General features: G+C 40.5%; 1 protein-coding gene across 5 annotated transcripts in view; it reads left to right on the top strand.

Annotated features, from left to right (window-relative positions):
- Positions 1-15,305, top strand: part of uspl1 (ubiquitin specific peptidase like 1) — a 32,813-nt gene that overhangs the window by 6,373 nt on the left and 11,135 nt on the right. For 2 of the 5 annotated variants that reach the window (XM_078545360.1, XM_078545361.1), the window contains exons 2-8: positions 1,282-1,453; positions 1,976-2,104; positions 3,633-4,260; positions 8,118-8,231; positions 11,415-11,544; positions 13,132-13,257; positions 13,339-13,499. In XM_078545360.1, the coding sequence (XP_078401486.1) occupies positions 1,328-1,453; positions 1,976-2,104; positions 3,633-4,260; positions 8,118-8,231; positions 11,415-11,544; positions 13,132-13,257; positions 13,339-13,499 (1,414 nt within the window). In that variant the 5' untranslated portion in view covers positions 1,282-1,327. The other 3 variants (XM_078545363.1, XM_078545362.1, XM_078545364.1) reach the window with 3 other exon arrangements.

Below are 15,305 nucleotides of genomic sequence, written 5' to 3'. Positions count from 1 at the left end.
TCCTTTACTATTGAATTCCAGTAAATCAAAGAAGCAATTGTTTATAGAGTTTTTTTTTTCTCCTCTGCTCTTTTTCCCATCTTTCTTAGATTTTCTACTTTCATCCAGAAAACATTGACTTATGGGATACAATTAATTAGATACCAGCGTTACTCTGGTACCTCACTTATGTGAGCTTGGACAGCAGGTGTTGTCAGATTATTCAATTACAGTGTAATCCTGTTCTCACTTGGTGTCCAGTAATTCACTTGCTAGTGGCATTCATTGCATAACAATCCGACTGATTTTAGTTCTCTCTCCCACTACCACCTTTCCTAGCAACACTTTAGCCAGTTGGCTCATCGGCTTACATAGACTAGTACAAATTATTGTATTTTGCCTTTAGTGTGAAGTGGTAGTTCTAAAGAAATTTTGGAAGCAGGTTGCATTGTAGCTGTTTGAGGACATAAGTACTAATAGAGGTTAAAGTGACTTTTTTTGTTCCCTTGCATCCACCTGTAAATATATTTATTCAAGTTTTCAAGCATGTATAAGATTTCTATGATTTCAAAGACCACCAGTTAGATTATGAAAGCCATGGATTTCATTTTGAAGACCTAGATGGGCCTCCAGGCCTAACCTTTTTGAGGAAAACCTTGGTTTATAACTTTTTCTTTTGTCCATCAAATTTAATAATGCCATTTTGAGGCTCCCTTCTCTGCTTTGAAAACTTTTTCACAAATTTTTTAAAAAAAAATTTATTTGCTGAATTGCACTCATCAGGATGACAAATTTCTGCAACCAAACTTGTTTTTATAAGAAACCCTATCACCTAGAGAAATGAGTCTTTCTGTTGTCTCTCCCTTAAGCTTTAGTGATCAGTGCATGTGTTTAGTTTTTAAATTTAAACATCTAAGTTGTGAACATTATGATGTTTCTCATGCAAGTAAAATTATTTCTGGATTATATATGCTAAAGCAAATAAGATTTCAAGTGTTTAGGCTGGATCATTTTATCAAGTGAACGAGAACTTGGCTACACCTCTCATTAAGATGCCAATGGGATTAATCTCATTTAACACTCTGGTGAGCTGATAGTAGCTAACTGAATTTGATCTGGATTTGTTTCAAAATATCGTAAACTAAATGTCATTTTGAATTTGTGCTTGATGTATATTTTTAGTATGATACTCAGTATGAGTGTTTGCATTTTAATAGTTTTAAGTTTACTGATTACTTGCAATTTAAAAAATATTAGGTTTTATATATCCTCTAATGATATCTTCAACTTTTATTTTAACAGCATATTCTGAGAAGTTCCAGATGGTGTACTTCAAATCACCGGTGAGATGGTAAAGGTTAGCCTTTGGCTCAGCATGGCGGATAAACAGAAGACCAAGACTGGTTTGCCACTGAGTGGTCCAGACACTGATATAAATGTGTCTTCCATCCACACGGTGGGGTATTTGGGAAAAGTCAGTAAAACTGTTTATTCCTCTCTAAACTGAGCAAAGTTCTAAATTTTATTACAGTTTCAAATTATTTTGAATCTATTGTCTTTTCTGGAAAAGGTGAAGAAATGTGGAACATTCTAAACTCATTCAAAGTGACACGGAAATCTTGCACAAAGTGCTATGGCGAAAGATTTGTCTGAAGTGAAAACATGGTTACCATGGTAATCTTCTAACTACTGAGTAGTTGTTGAAACATGCACCTGAGGGCACTGAGTCTTACTTTCAAATGAAAACTAGAATATGAAAGTAAACTTAGCATAAACGATACTGTGTGTCATATTTGTCCGACTTAAAACTGTCCTTGAGTGTGCACTTCATCTTCAGTATACTGAAGATGAAAATATATGAAATGGATTTAAGTTTCTATCTGGTCATGAACAGATGAATGGTGTAAAATACTTGATTTTTTTTTTTTAAAAACCCTGAATTGTAGACATGACAGGTAACTTTTCTTGCTCCAATTTTTTTTTCCCCTGTGCACAGTTTTCTGAAATCACCTCAGTCAGTCTACAGGAATACTGTCCTACCTGTGCTACAAAAGGAGAAAAGAAAGCTTTGCGCAGATATTATATTAGCTTGGAGGAATCCATTCTTCTTTGTGAAAATCCACAGGTAATGGAAATTTTAGATGTGAGTTTGTTGATGTTTTTCCTGGAAACTCACTGGAATGTTTTCCATACTATAAAGCTGCTACAAAGCGGTTAGTCATATTTAAGATTAGTCAATTTGCTAAATGCAGAGGTTATTCAACATTGTTAGCCAATATAGTAAGTCCTCATTAAATTGTAGTTGTGTTCTGGAAAATTGTGGCTTTAAGTGAAACGACTTTAAGCGAATCACATTTTCCCATTAAAACCAATGTAAAAACTGAGGTTAGCTTCTGTAGGACCTTCCCCATCAGGGAAAAAAATTAAAACATTACACCCTTTACATTGAAATACTTACAAAGTTCCTATATTAACTTTTGAAATAAACTTAAATATAAAAAAAGGTAAGTTTCTACTTACAATACCTCCTGCTTACTGCCGTTCCTGCTCATCACACGTCCCGTCCTTGTGACCTTCCTGGTCACTGCTGGCCCATCTTCTCACCGACCCTCTGGTTCATGCCTCTCTGGCTCCCTAACCCACCCTCTTGCTGCCAAACCTCTGACTTGTGGCCTCTGCCGTTCCCTAACTCACCTTCTCGCTGATTCTTGCTCTTGCTGAACCTCCTGCTCCCCATCAGTCCCGCTCGCCACTTCCCTGTTATGAGCCCTTGCCATGAGCGTGGGCTCTGGAGATGAGCAGTGAGAGGCAGGAGGAGCAGCTTCAACTTGCAGGAGGCAAGTTCTCTTCAAGTGGGTTTGTGATCTGCTTCAGCCCTTTTTGATCAAAAATCTCCCTATTCACCCCTGTCCAGGTTTAAAGCCAACAGGAGCGGCTTCCACATCCATAGCACGGGCGGTGATGGAGTACGTGAGGCTGCTGACCCACTGGTTTTTCCACAGTAGGGAGGAGTTGAGTCCCAGGCCAGGGTCCCATTCAATCCATTGAGTAAATTGTTTCATTGTAATATATCCCTGATCCTGACAGATTTCTGATCACAAACCCACTTGAAGAGAACTTGCCTTCTGCAAGTTGAAGCTGCTCTTCCTGCCTTTTGCTACTCATCTCCAGAGTTCTCGCTCACAGCAGGGGTTCAAGACAGGGAAGCAATGAATGGGAGGTTCGGCAAGAACAAGGATTGGTGAGAGGGTGAGTCAGGGAGTGGCAGAGGCCACTCCAAAATGGCACTGATCAAGCCATGCAGTCCTACGTCAGACCAGCGGTTAATGACATTAAAATTAACCTGCGATGCTAAATGAGATAACAGGCACCATTAACTTACATTAAAGTGAAACAACGTTAAACGGGGACTTGCTGTGCTTGTAATTCATTACACCTACATCCGCAACATAGTTCACAGGTCCCTTATGTGGTTACTATGGCATTGATCTGCAATTTTGAATAACAGTTCTGTTTTCCAGCTATGCAATTGTAACATGTTTGTGGCGAGATTTTTAACGATTAGATTAGACACACAAAGATAGTGTTTGCATTTATTCGGTCATTATTTACGTTTCTGATTTTAATTAAATGTTTTCTTTAAATCCTTTTAGTGTGTCTTTCCTTTGGGATGTAAACCATTGAATGAGATCCTCATTTCACCTACCTTACCTCGACCATCAGATAATACTGTGAAGAGCACCTGTGGACCAGGTTCACTAATTCCGCTGTGTAAACGGAATGTAAAACGACAGAAAACTTCTAATTGTAATAATAAAGACATTTGGAATGGTTTCACTGATGCACCCAAGGATGTTGCATTTCAACCATTAGAAAATAGCTTAAACAAAATCAACAATTTTGTCCCTTGTTCAGAAAATGGAAGCAGCCATAAGTCAGTTAATTCAGGTGAAAGAAATGGCATGGTTGTCCCAGACAAGCCAATTCTTATGGTGCCTGGTCAATTATGTGGCAAGAGAAAGGAGCCACCAACTGAATTTGATCAGACTAGATTGGAAGTTCCAAATGAGGGGTCGCAGATTGAACAATTATTTCTTCAGTGGAAGAACACATCTGCTCTCTGCTGGCTAGACTGCATATTGACAGCTTTGGTCCACTTGAAAGTGATAAGAGAAGTGATGTCTAATCTAGGAACAGAAATGGAATCTCCAGTTAAGAAATTATGCACAGAATATGATCAGGCATGCGCACTTATATCTAACTGCCAAAGCCATTGCAAAGGTAGGAGTTGATACCTGGTGTTCTGTATTACTTAAGAAAATCATTGACATACTATAATGTATGTGAGTCAATATCTTGCATTGCTGTTTACTCGTCGCCACTTGTTTTGAAACATTAGTCCTGTCCAAGAAAACTCCTGTCACTATCTTCCAACCCCACAACTGCTACCATCTCGATGGGCAAGGGCAGCAGACACATGGGAACACAACCACCTGGAAGTTTCCCTTCAAGTCTCTCACCATCCAGACTTATATTTCTATCATAAACATTTCAGTGCCAGCGTGATGCTAGGTATGTAGGCCATACGTCCCGTATATCCCAAAAACAGCATGTCCCAGCCGCTATTTGCAACGGGCATGGTACAAATCGTACCCAACCAGCCCGTGCTTGCAAAACTCGAAACAGTGTCCAATGTTAGATGTGATTCTGCAATTAGACAACATTTGCTAACTAATCCTCAGTGTGCTAAGAATTGCGCTGGCAGCCAAAATAAGATTGTCAGTCAGTGTGGTGCATTTGCATGTACAGGAAGCTGCATATATTAATACACAAGGCCCTGTTCTTTGCAGACAAATAATGTGTACACACCGCCTGTTTCAGCTAAACAAAATAAGTGACAGCATTTGCTGACTCATTCCTCAGGGCAGTGCCTTGACCAATCAGGGTCAAGCTGCCTGGTTGAAATTGAACAATGCTTGGCAATTGACTGTCAGTCACCATTGAGGGAGGCAATGGCATAGTGGTATTGTCACTGGACCCAAGGTAATGCTCTGGGGACCCAGGTTCGAATCCTGCCACAGCAGGTGGTAGAATTTGAATTCAATTACAAGTCTAATGACCATGAATTTTTGAATTGTAAAAACCCCATCTGTCCTTCTGTAATGTCCTTTTAGGGAAGGAAATCTGTCCTGTCCTGGCCTGGTCTGGCCTACATGTCACTCCAGACCCCACAGCAATGTGGTTGACTCTTAAATGCCCTATGAACTAGGGTAATAATTGCTGGCTTGGCTGGCGATGCCACTTGCCAACCATTCAGCACTCTCTTCACATACAGTATAAATTGTTGTTTTTCCCTTAATATTGGTATTCTTGCAAGGTGTCCTGGTGAATGCAAGACTTAAAGCTTAAACATGTCTCTGTTTTTCAGCAATACTCAAGACTGGGAAATGTTGAGGTATAAAGGGACCTGGGTGTCCTTGTACACCAGTCACTGAAAGCAAGCATGCAGGTGCAGCAAGCAGTTAGGAAGGCAAATGGTATGTTGGCCTTCATTGCAAGAGGACTTGAGTACAGGAGCAAGGATGTCTTACTGTAGCTGAACAGGGCCTTGGTGAGACCACACCTAGAGTATCTCCTTACCTAAAAAAGGATAAACTTTCCACAGAGGGAGGGCAGCGGCGATTCACCGGGATGACAGGATTGAAGAGATTGGGCTAACTAGGCTTGTATTCACTGGAGTTTAGAAGAATGAGAAGGCATTTAATTGAAACGTATAAAATTCTTACAGGGCTGGACAGAATGGATGCAGGGATGATGTTTCCTCTGGCTGGGGTGGGGTCTAGAACAAGGGGTCACAATCTCAGGATATAGGATAGGCCATTTAGAATTGAGATGAGGATAAATTTCTTCACTCAGAGGGGGTTTGAATCTGTAGAATTCTCTACCACAGAAGGCTGTGGAGGCCAAGTCACTGAGTATATTTTTGAAGGAAATGGATTTCTAGACACCAAACGTGTGAAGGTTATGGGGAGAGAATGGGAGTATGGTATTGAAATAGAAGATCAACCATGATATTGAATGACTCGAAGGACCAAATGACCTACTCCTCTTGTTTTCTGTTTCTATGTATATGCAGTGTGATTCTTATGTAGGACACTCTGGATACTGTATCCCGAGCCACCAAAAATTAAACTAAAGCAGAGTGCTCTGGAATAATTAACTATAGTCTGTACCATCAGAAGAAGAGGGGTTTCTGGATTGTATTCTTCAGAGTGTGATTGAGCTCCTCAGGATGGTGTCCTAGGCCTAACCATCTTCACTTGTTTCATCAATGACCTTATCTCCATCATGAGGTCAGAAGTGGGGATGTTCACTGATGATTTCACCATGTTCAGCACCATTTGTGATTCCTGCAGATACTGAAGCAGTCCTTGTCCATATGCAGGAAGACCTGGATAATATTCAAGCTTGGGCTGTTAAGTGACGAGTGCCACGCGATGATCATCTCCAACAAGAGAGAATCTAACCACCTCCTCTTGACTTTCAATGGCATTACTGTCACTGAATGCCCCACTATCAACATCCTGGGGGTTACCATTGACCAGAAACTGAACTGGACTAGCCATATAAATACCATGGCTATAAGAGCAGGTCAGAGGCTTGGAAATCTGTGGAGAATAGCTCACCTCCTGACTCCCCAAAGTCTGTCCAAGGCACAAGTCAGGACTGTGATGGAACTTGCCTGGATGAGTGCAGCTCCAACAACATGAAGAAACTCGACACTATCCAGGACACAGCCCGCTTGATTGGCACCACATCCATCTCCTTCAGCATTCACTCCCTCCATCACCGATGCACAGTGGCAGCAGTGTGTACCATCTACAAGATGCATTACAACAGCTCACCAAACTCCTTCGACAGCAACTTACAAACGTGTGGCCTTTACCACCTGCAAGGACAAGGGCAGCAGATTAATGGGAACACCACCACCTGCAAGCTCTCCTCCAAGTCGCACACCATCCTGACTTGGAACTCTTATTGCCATTCCTTCATTGTCGCTGAGTCAAAATCCTAGAACTCCCTCCCTAACAGCACTGTGGGTGTACCGACACCACATGGACTCCAGCAGTTCAAGAAGGCAGCTCACCGCCACTTACGAGCAATTGGGGATGGGCAATAAATGACTGCCTAGCCAGTGATGTCCACATCCCATGAACAAATTGGTGGTGGGTGGGGGGGGGGGAAACGAGCAGCGGTTGATCATTTAAGATTAAGGGTTGGTGTTTTAAGAAAAATGGATAAGTACCTTGAAACAGCAGAGGGAGGGACGGAGACACTGGGAACAAAGATCTCCGAATTACCTAACCTGTCCAATGAGGTGGATAATTATTCTGGGGGGTAGGCAGGAGCAAAGTTAGAACATTGCGGAGTGGGGCAATTCCCAGAGAGATGAAAAGCAGTTGGTCCACAGGAATAGGATAATAGTAGACAGAAATTCTATAGTCAGTGAATAGTGCTTTTTGACTTAAGTATATCCGATTGAAGGTGTAAGAACAGAATGAAGGGAAGGGAAAGCGGTCAAAAGTCGTCGTCCCGGTTGGAATCAGTGATTGGCTAATTTAGCTAATTTTTTAAAATCTTGCTGAAAGAATTTAAGGTGCTTGATTGAAACACATTGCCTTGAGGGTGTTAGCCCTCCTACCTCCTGACCCCTCCCTGCCCCACCATCTACTCTAGTTTCCTAGAATTGCCTCCTCCGCCATTCCTCAAGTTGGTATGAAACATTCTCTCTTCCTTCTCCCTGGTGGGTCCTCTGCCTAATCCATGCACCTCTCTGGATTTGCCCCCTCAGTGTTCCAACATCCAAAGCCAACCGCTTAGCACTTGACCTCACCATGACCATCTCCACAACAGATCAGTGCATGCTCATTAGAGTAAAAAAAGGATCCAGACTATGCTACATGTTAACATTGACACTTCCATGTGACGTGCTGCATCATTATGCTTTAAGTTGAGTTTGACTTCAATTTCTTGTCACCATTATAGAAGTAAAATTTCCACTAATTTTAGATTGTTTGCCACCAATTTTGGGGATTTTTATCTTTCTGGTGATTTACTGAACTTTTTTATGTTTGTAGGTAATGGCTTGCGGAAGATTCCTCGTAAAACACTTGCTCAGATTGAATTACTACTGAACAATGCACGAGAGAGCCTCTTCCAGCTTCTTCAACCAAAACTGAAATGTGAATTGGGTAATTGTTGCATATACAATATTAAAAGATCTCTTTGTTTTTACAAAAGTGCATTTTTGTTTAATTTATTGATAAGATTACTATTATTGTAATAAAAGCAAAAATGCTGGAAATACTCAGCAGGCGTGGCAACATTTGTGAAGAGAGAAACAATTAATGTTTCAGCTTAATGACCTTTCATCAGATCTGGAAAAAGTCGAAATGTAATAAGTTTTGAGCAAGTGAAAGGTGAGAGGGTGGGAAGAACAAAAGGAAAGGTCTGTGATAGTGAGGAGGCAAGGAGAGGTTAAATGACAAAAGGTTTAATGGTGCAAGGCCAAAGCGAATGTAATGGGACAAGTAAAGAAACAAAAAGATGTCTTGGGGAGATGTGAATGACAGGATACTGAATATCTGCCACCAGTAAGCAAAGTAAGGAAATATGAGAGAAAAATCCAAACCAGCAAAGAAACACAAAACAAAATGGGGAGCAAAGGTTACGGTTTAAAATTGTCGCACTCAGTGTTGAGTTCAGCAGGCTGGAAAAGTGCCCAGTCAAAAGATGAGTTCCTTGAGCTTGTATTGAGCTTTACCAGAACACTACAGTTGGCCAAGGGCAGAAAAATCAGAGTAGGAGAAAGGCGTTAGAATTAAAATGAAAGTGAGAGCTTGGGGTCATGTTGACGGACTGGTGTTCCACAAAGTGATTGCCTAGTCTATGTTTGACTTCCCCACTGTAGAGGAGACTACATTGTGAGCAGCGAATAAAATATACTAAATTGAAAGAAATGCAAGTAAATCACTGTGTGCCCATTAGAGTAAAAAAAGGATCCAGACTATGCCACATGTTAATATTGACGTTTCCCTGTGACTTGAGGCATCGTTGTGCTTTAAGTTGAGTTTGACTTCAATTTCTTGTCACCAACATAGAAGTAAGAATTCCACTAATTTTAGATTCTTTGTCACCAGTTTTGGGGACTTTTATCTTTTTGGCGATTTATTGAACTATTTACATTTGTTGGTAATGGCTTGTGGAGTAAATCACTATTTCATCTAGAAGGAATATTTGGGATCTTGGTCATTGGGAAGGGAGGAGGTTATAGGGCAGGTGTTGCATCTTCTATGCTTGCCTGGAAAGGTACAGTCAGAAAGGATAGTGTTAGGGCTGACCGAGAATGGACCAGGGAACTCTGGAGGGAACGGTTCCTTCAGAATGCTGAAAGGGAGGGGAAGATGTGTTTGGTAGTGGCATTGTGCTAGAGATGGCGAGAATGGTGGAGGATTATCAGTTGAATGCAGGGGGCTGAGAGGTGGGAGGGTGATGAAAAGGGCTGACAGGTGAGTGAAGTAGAATGGACACGATCGAGGGCCCTGTCGGTTGTGGTTGGAGTTGGAGTCCTCTGTTGAGGAAAAAGACGACATATTGGAAACTTCCTTTTCAACATTCTGCAGGGACCATTTTTTATTTCCTTTGCTTTCAGGGGCAGCAGCTATTCAGATCCTATCATTCACATCTCCCTTAGACAAGTCTTTTTGTTTCTTTACTTGTCCCATTATCAATCCCTTTGGTCTTGCACCTTGAGCACATCTGTCATTTAATCGATACTGCCCTCCACCCTATCACAGTCATTCTCTTCTAGTAGTTCTTCCCATTCTTCCCCTCCCACCCCCTTTCACTTCAACAAAATCTATTCCATTTCTAACTTTACCAGTTCTGATGAAAAGTTGTGAAACTGAAACATTAACTCTGTTTCTCCACAGATGCTGCCAGACCTGCTAAGAATTTTCAGCATCTGCAGAATTTTGTCTTTATACTATTTTTGAACTTCTATGTAAAACAAGTGAAAGAGCATATACTCCAATGTTGCAGCTGTGCTTTCTTCCCAGCATCAGTCTAGCACTTGACCTATCTGGAATTGTCTTCCTTACCCTTCTCCCATCAACATTCTCCCTCTCTTGAAGGTGCCACTTCACGCTAGGGTATTATTGTGTAAGAATTCTCCAGTAGCACTTAGTTCAATTTCAGGGAACGTCAGCAATGTCAGGCTGCAGAGGAAGAGTGGAGGTGTCAGCTGTGGCTCAGTTCATAGCACCCTCGCCTTTGAATCAGAGGGTTGTGGGTTCATGTCCCACTCCCGGAAACCAAGAACTGTGATTGTACTCAAAAGAGTTGCAGAGGAAGAGTGGAGGAATTGCACTGCACTGTACTGGATAAGTTACTGGTTACCATAACTAATGTACCTTTCTTGGTGTGGTAATATTGAAGTTGACTGTAGTACTTTTATGAATGCCCTGGCCCAAGATCAGATAATGCGATACAGGTTAATGAGTAGATATGGTGCCTTCAGGAATATCTGTCCATGGAATTGCAGATTATTTTGAAATTTTCATCCAATCATCTTGCTCTAATTATATTAGCAATCCTAGGAATGGCAGTTTTTAATTTTTTCAACAAACCTTTTTTCTCCCAGTTCCCTCATCTAATTTTTCTTGCGTATTGCAGAACTAGAAAAGGAACTTAGATTGGTATAGTACCTAATCACATCCTAAAGCTCTGTCCACACGTAGTGTGGGCAACTACCTATATCAGGCAAAAAATATTAACTACTTGTCAATGCCATGGGGTCAATTACAGATGCACCATTATAAAGCTATATTAAGTGTGCCGACTATTTTGGGCAATAAGTACTTAACCTTACTTATTTTTTTGAAAAACCAAAACAGCCAAAGTCAGAGTTTCAGTTATTAAAAGCACAATCACCTTGGTAATGAGATTCTGAATACAGCTGCTAACAGTAGGGAGAAGAAATTGCAAAGCAAGATGTCCTGAACTTCTATTAGTGTGCTGGTTACTTTTTAGTTTTAGCAACTGCCCCATATAGTGGGCATATCATGTTGACACTAACATACCTGCTATTAGTGGGGACTGTTCTTAAGTTGTGCAATTGCTGTTGTCTCAATCTTTCTGACCTCATCCTATTTCTGACCACATCTATAACCAGATACTAGAATATATGCAAGGGCAATCTGCACTGATTGGGCCTACATCATTTTCCCCTCCTAATGATGATGAGCTATACTTTGAAACTCTCTGTCCAGTACCACCCCCCAAAAAATTGGCTGTCATTGGACCTGCAGTGCATATTAAACAGAGCTTGTGTGGATGTAGTCTGTATCATAATGTGCATTTTTTCTTTCTTTCAGGAGTGCCCGATAGCCCAGTTTTTGCTTTTCCATATCTCCTACAGCAGGATCCATATGTTGAGGAACTGTTCATGCAGTCTTATATTTGGAGCTTTGAATGTTTGAAGTGTGGCTATAAATATGATGAGAGGCAAGTGTATTTTTTTGAATTAAAACATATTGCCAGCAAGATTCATTGCTCTATATCAAATTATTACAACATAGATACCAGATTAACCCATGTCTTTATTGAAAATAGTTATAAATAAAAATTGGAAATTCAAAAGCATTTTAAGCCTGGAAAGTTTTATGTTGCCTATTGTAATGCTATAAAATTTCAATTCAGTTTTATCGTTCATCAATGGCAAAACCATGCAGGAGTAAAATCAAATGTTAATGCAGTTTGATGCACTCTGTTTTTGAAAGCTTATGCAGATCTAATGAGTATGAGTAAAGCTAGGCAAAGTCCAAGAGCAATGGGATCCGCGCCAACCAAAGATTTCCCCCAAGTTAGTTCTGTTAAATTAATCTATTGAACAATAGTACATAAATTATGTCTCTTCTAACTTAAAATATTTGAATACTTCTTCATTTGGTTTCCTCCCCTGGACTTAAACTAGGCTAGGTGCAACATTTTGAAGAATCCATTTAGAAAATATCTAAGTGTTCATGCACTCTGTTGCTTAAAGAAATTTACAGTTATTTGTGAGTTTTGTTTACTGTGTTGGCAAAATTCAAAACAGTCTCATTTGCTGTTATCTTTGGTCAATCCACATTTCTTCTTTCTAAAGAAACTAATTAAAATTTAGAGCTTTATCAATGATGAATTCTGTATTTTGACCAATGCTTCTGGCTTGGCTAGAGAAAAAGCAGACATACAGGCCAAGATATACAAGACATGCCAGGGCCATCATGCCCCTTCCAGCTTGTGCACCATTGTCCACCAATTCATAATCACATTCTGACTTGAGCATGAGACAACTATCATGCATTGAAATTTTTTTGGAACATAGAAGACCAGAGTAGGGGTAAAGGAAATAGATTCTGATTGGCAGAATGTGATTAATTCCCTGGAATCTGCACTGGGGCTGCAGCTTTTTAACTATATATTTAAATGTCTTGGATAAAGGAATAGAGAGCTTTTAAATCCAAGTTACAGATGATACTATGGAGGCACAGTAAGATACATAGATGGGAGCAGAAACTTAAGGGACATAGACAAAATAAACCGGTGGACAAAACTGGCAGGTGGAGTTTAACTTGGAGAAATGTGAGGTAATCCACTTTGGATCCAAGAAAAATAAAATTCAGAATACTTCATGGGTGACTAGTATCTTTGGAAGAACAGGTACAAATAGCAATCAAAAAGGCTATTGGAATATTGGGATTTTACCGCAAAGAATCTGTAATATTAAGGGTAAGAAGCGATGCTTCAGACGTTCAGAGCCACTGATCAGACCCCAGCTGGAGTACTAAGTACAATTTTACACAATGTGTTTGCTTCCCCCTTTAAAACATTACCTGGGTTAAAAGGAGTTGAATTTAATGTGTGAGGGAGGTATCATTGCAAACAATGAGGCCCCTAACAAGTGGACAATTTATTTTGCTATAAAAATTATCTTTAAATATACTGTGTACACTCCCTTTTTAGTTTAAATCAGACATAAATATAGAGCAGACATATTTACCGAAATGAAACATTTGCGTGTGGTGCTTATGGAACATTTTCTTTTTATAGGTGTATGAAAACCTTGACTACATTTACAAAAATAGTTTCAGATTGGCACCCACTGAATGCTATTCATAAATCACCCTGCAATAAATGTCGAGATGAAGATCAAAGAAGGAAAATGCTTTTAGATCGGTAGGTACACTGTTCATGAATATTTCTGTTTATATTGAATTGTGATTTGGAACTACTAAAATCAAATTCTGTTTCTCCTAGTGTATCATCCTTATATATGCTACATTTTGTGGATGGCCTACCACATACAGACTTGGACACTTATAGATTTGACTTTCAGGGGAACTCTTACAGAATCTGTACCATTATTCAGTATTTACAAGCTGTGAAGCACTTTGTGACATGGATTCAGAACCCTGATGGTATGTATTGCTTTTTCAGACACTAATTTTCAGGATTTTGATTAATATTTGAGCCCTGTCGGTGGTTACATTGCTTTTCTGTTGATGCTTGAAATGGTTTTAGGAAAGGGAAATCATGTTTAACCAATTTATTGGAGTTCTTTGAAGGAGTCACATGTCCTGTGGATAAAGGGGAGCCAGTGCATGTACTGTACTTAGATTTCCAGAAGGCGTTCGATAAAGTGCCACATGAAAGGTTATTGCGGAAATTAAAAGCTTATGGTATAGGGGGTAACATAGTGACATGAATAGAAGATTGGCTAGCTAACTGGAAGCAGAGAGTAGGCATAAATGGGTCTTTTTCTGGTTGGCAGGATGTGACGAGTGATGTGCCACAGGGATCAGTGCTGGGGCCTCAACTTTTTGCAATTTATATAAATGACTTGTGTGAAGGGACCGAAGGAATGATTGCTAAATTTGCTGACGATGCAAAGTTGGGTAGGAAAATAAATTGTGAAGAGGACATAAGGAGGCTATGAAGGGACATAGGTTGTGAGTGGGCAAAGATCTGGCAAATGGACTATAATGTGGGCAAATGTGAAATTGTGCATTTTGGCAGGAAGAATAAAAAAGAAGCTTATTATCTAAATCGTGAGAGATTGCAGAGCTCTGAGGTTGAGGGGTCTGGGTGTCCTAGTGCATGAATCATGCAAGACTAGAATGCAGGTACAGCAAGTAATTAGGAATGCCAATAGAATGCTATTGTTTATTGTGAGGAGAATTGATTACAAAAGTAGTGAGGTTTTGCTTCAGTTGTACAGGGCTCTGGTGGGACCACATCTGGAGTATTGTGCACTGTACTGGTCTCCTTATTTAAGGAAAGATCTAAATGCATTAGAAGCAGTTCAGAGAAGTTTACTACACTAATACCACGAATGGGCGGGTTGTCTTATGAGGAAAGGTTGGACAGGTTAGGCTTAAATCCACCTGAGATTAGAAGAGTAAGAGACGACTTGCTTGAAACCTTTATGATCCTGAGGGGTCTTGACAGGGTGCCTGTGGAGAGGACACACCTCTTGTGGGAGAATCTAGAACTAAGGATGACTGTTTAAAAATAAGGGGTCGCTCATTTAAGACCGAGATGAGGAGAAATTTTTCTGAGGGTTGAGAGTCTTTGGAACTCTCTTCCTCAAAAGACAGTGGAAGCCGAGCCTTTGAATACTTTTAAAATTCTTTCGAGTTATCAACAGTCACAGATTGCAACTCTTTCGAGTACAATCACAGTTCTTGGTTTCCGGGAGTGGGACATGAACCCACAACCCTCTGATTCAAAGGCGAGGGTGCTATGAACTGAGCCACAGCTGACACCTCAGGCCGAGCTAGATAGATTCTTAATTAACGAGGAGGTGAAAGGTTATCAGGGGTAGGCAGGAATGTGGGGTTGAAGTTACAATCAGATCAGCCATGATCTTATTGAATGGTGGAGTAGGCTCGAGGGGCCGAGTGGCCTATTCCTCCTCCTCAGTTGTATGTTCGTATCATCATGTTGGAAAAGCAGGAATACAAAACACTAAAGGGTCTTTTGTGATGCAACTGCTGGTCTGGGTGGGGGGAGGGGGTCAGGAGCCACAGTTTTGGTTCCTGTCCCCGACTCGTCCCTTTGCATCCAAGTATAATATTCTCTGTCTCCCAGCAGTCACCAGCATCAAATTTGTCCAGAATTTATTTTATCTCTGACTGTACCTTGCCTCACATCTTATGGGAGCCTTGTTTATTTTCATATTTTGTGCTTCATAAAAATAAAACTTAAGGGCTTGTTACTACACT

This window comes from Cetorhinus maximus, chromosome 7 (assembly GCF_964194155.1).
Source record: "Cetorhinus maximus chromosome 7, sCetMax3.hap1.1, whole genome shotgun sequence".
Taxonomy (NCBI): Eukaryota; Metazoa; Chordata; class Chondrichthyes; order Lamniformes; family Cetorhinidae; genus Cetorhinus; species Cetorhinus maximus.
This window is presented reverse-complemented; position numbering and strand designations above follow the sequence as displayed.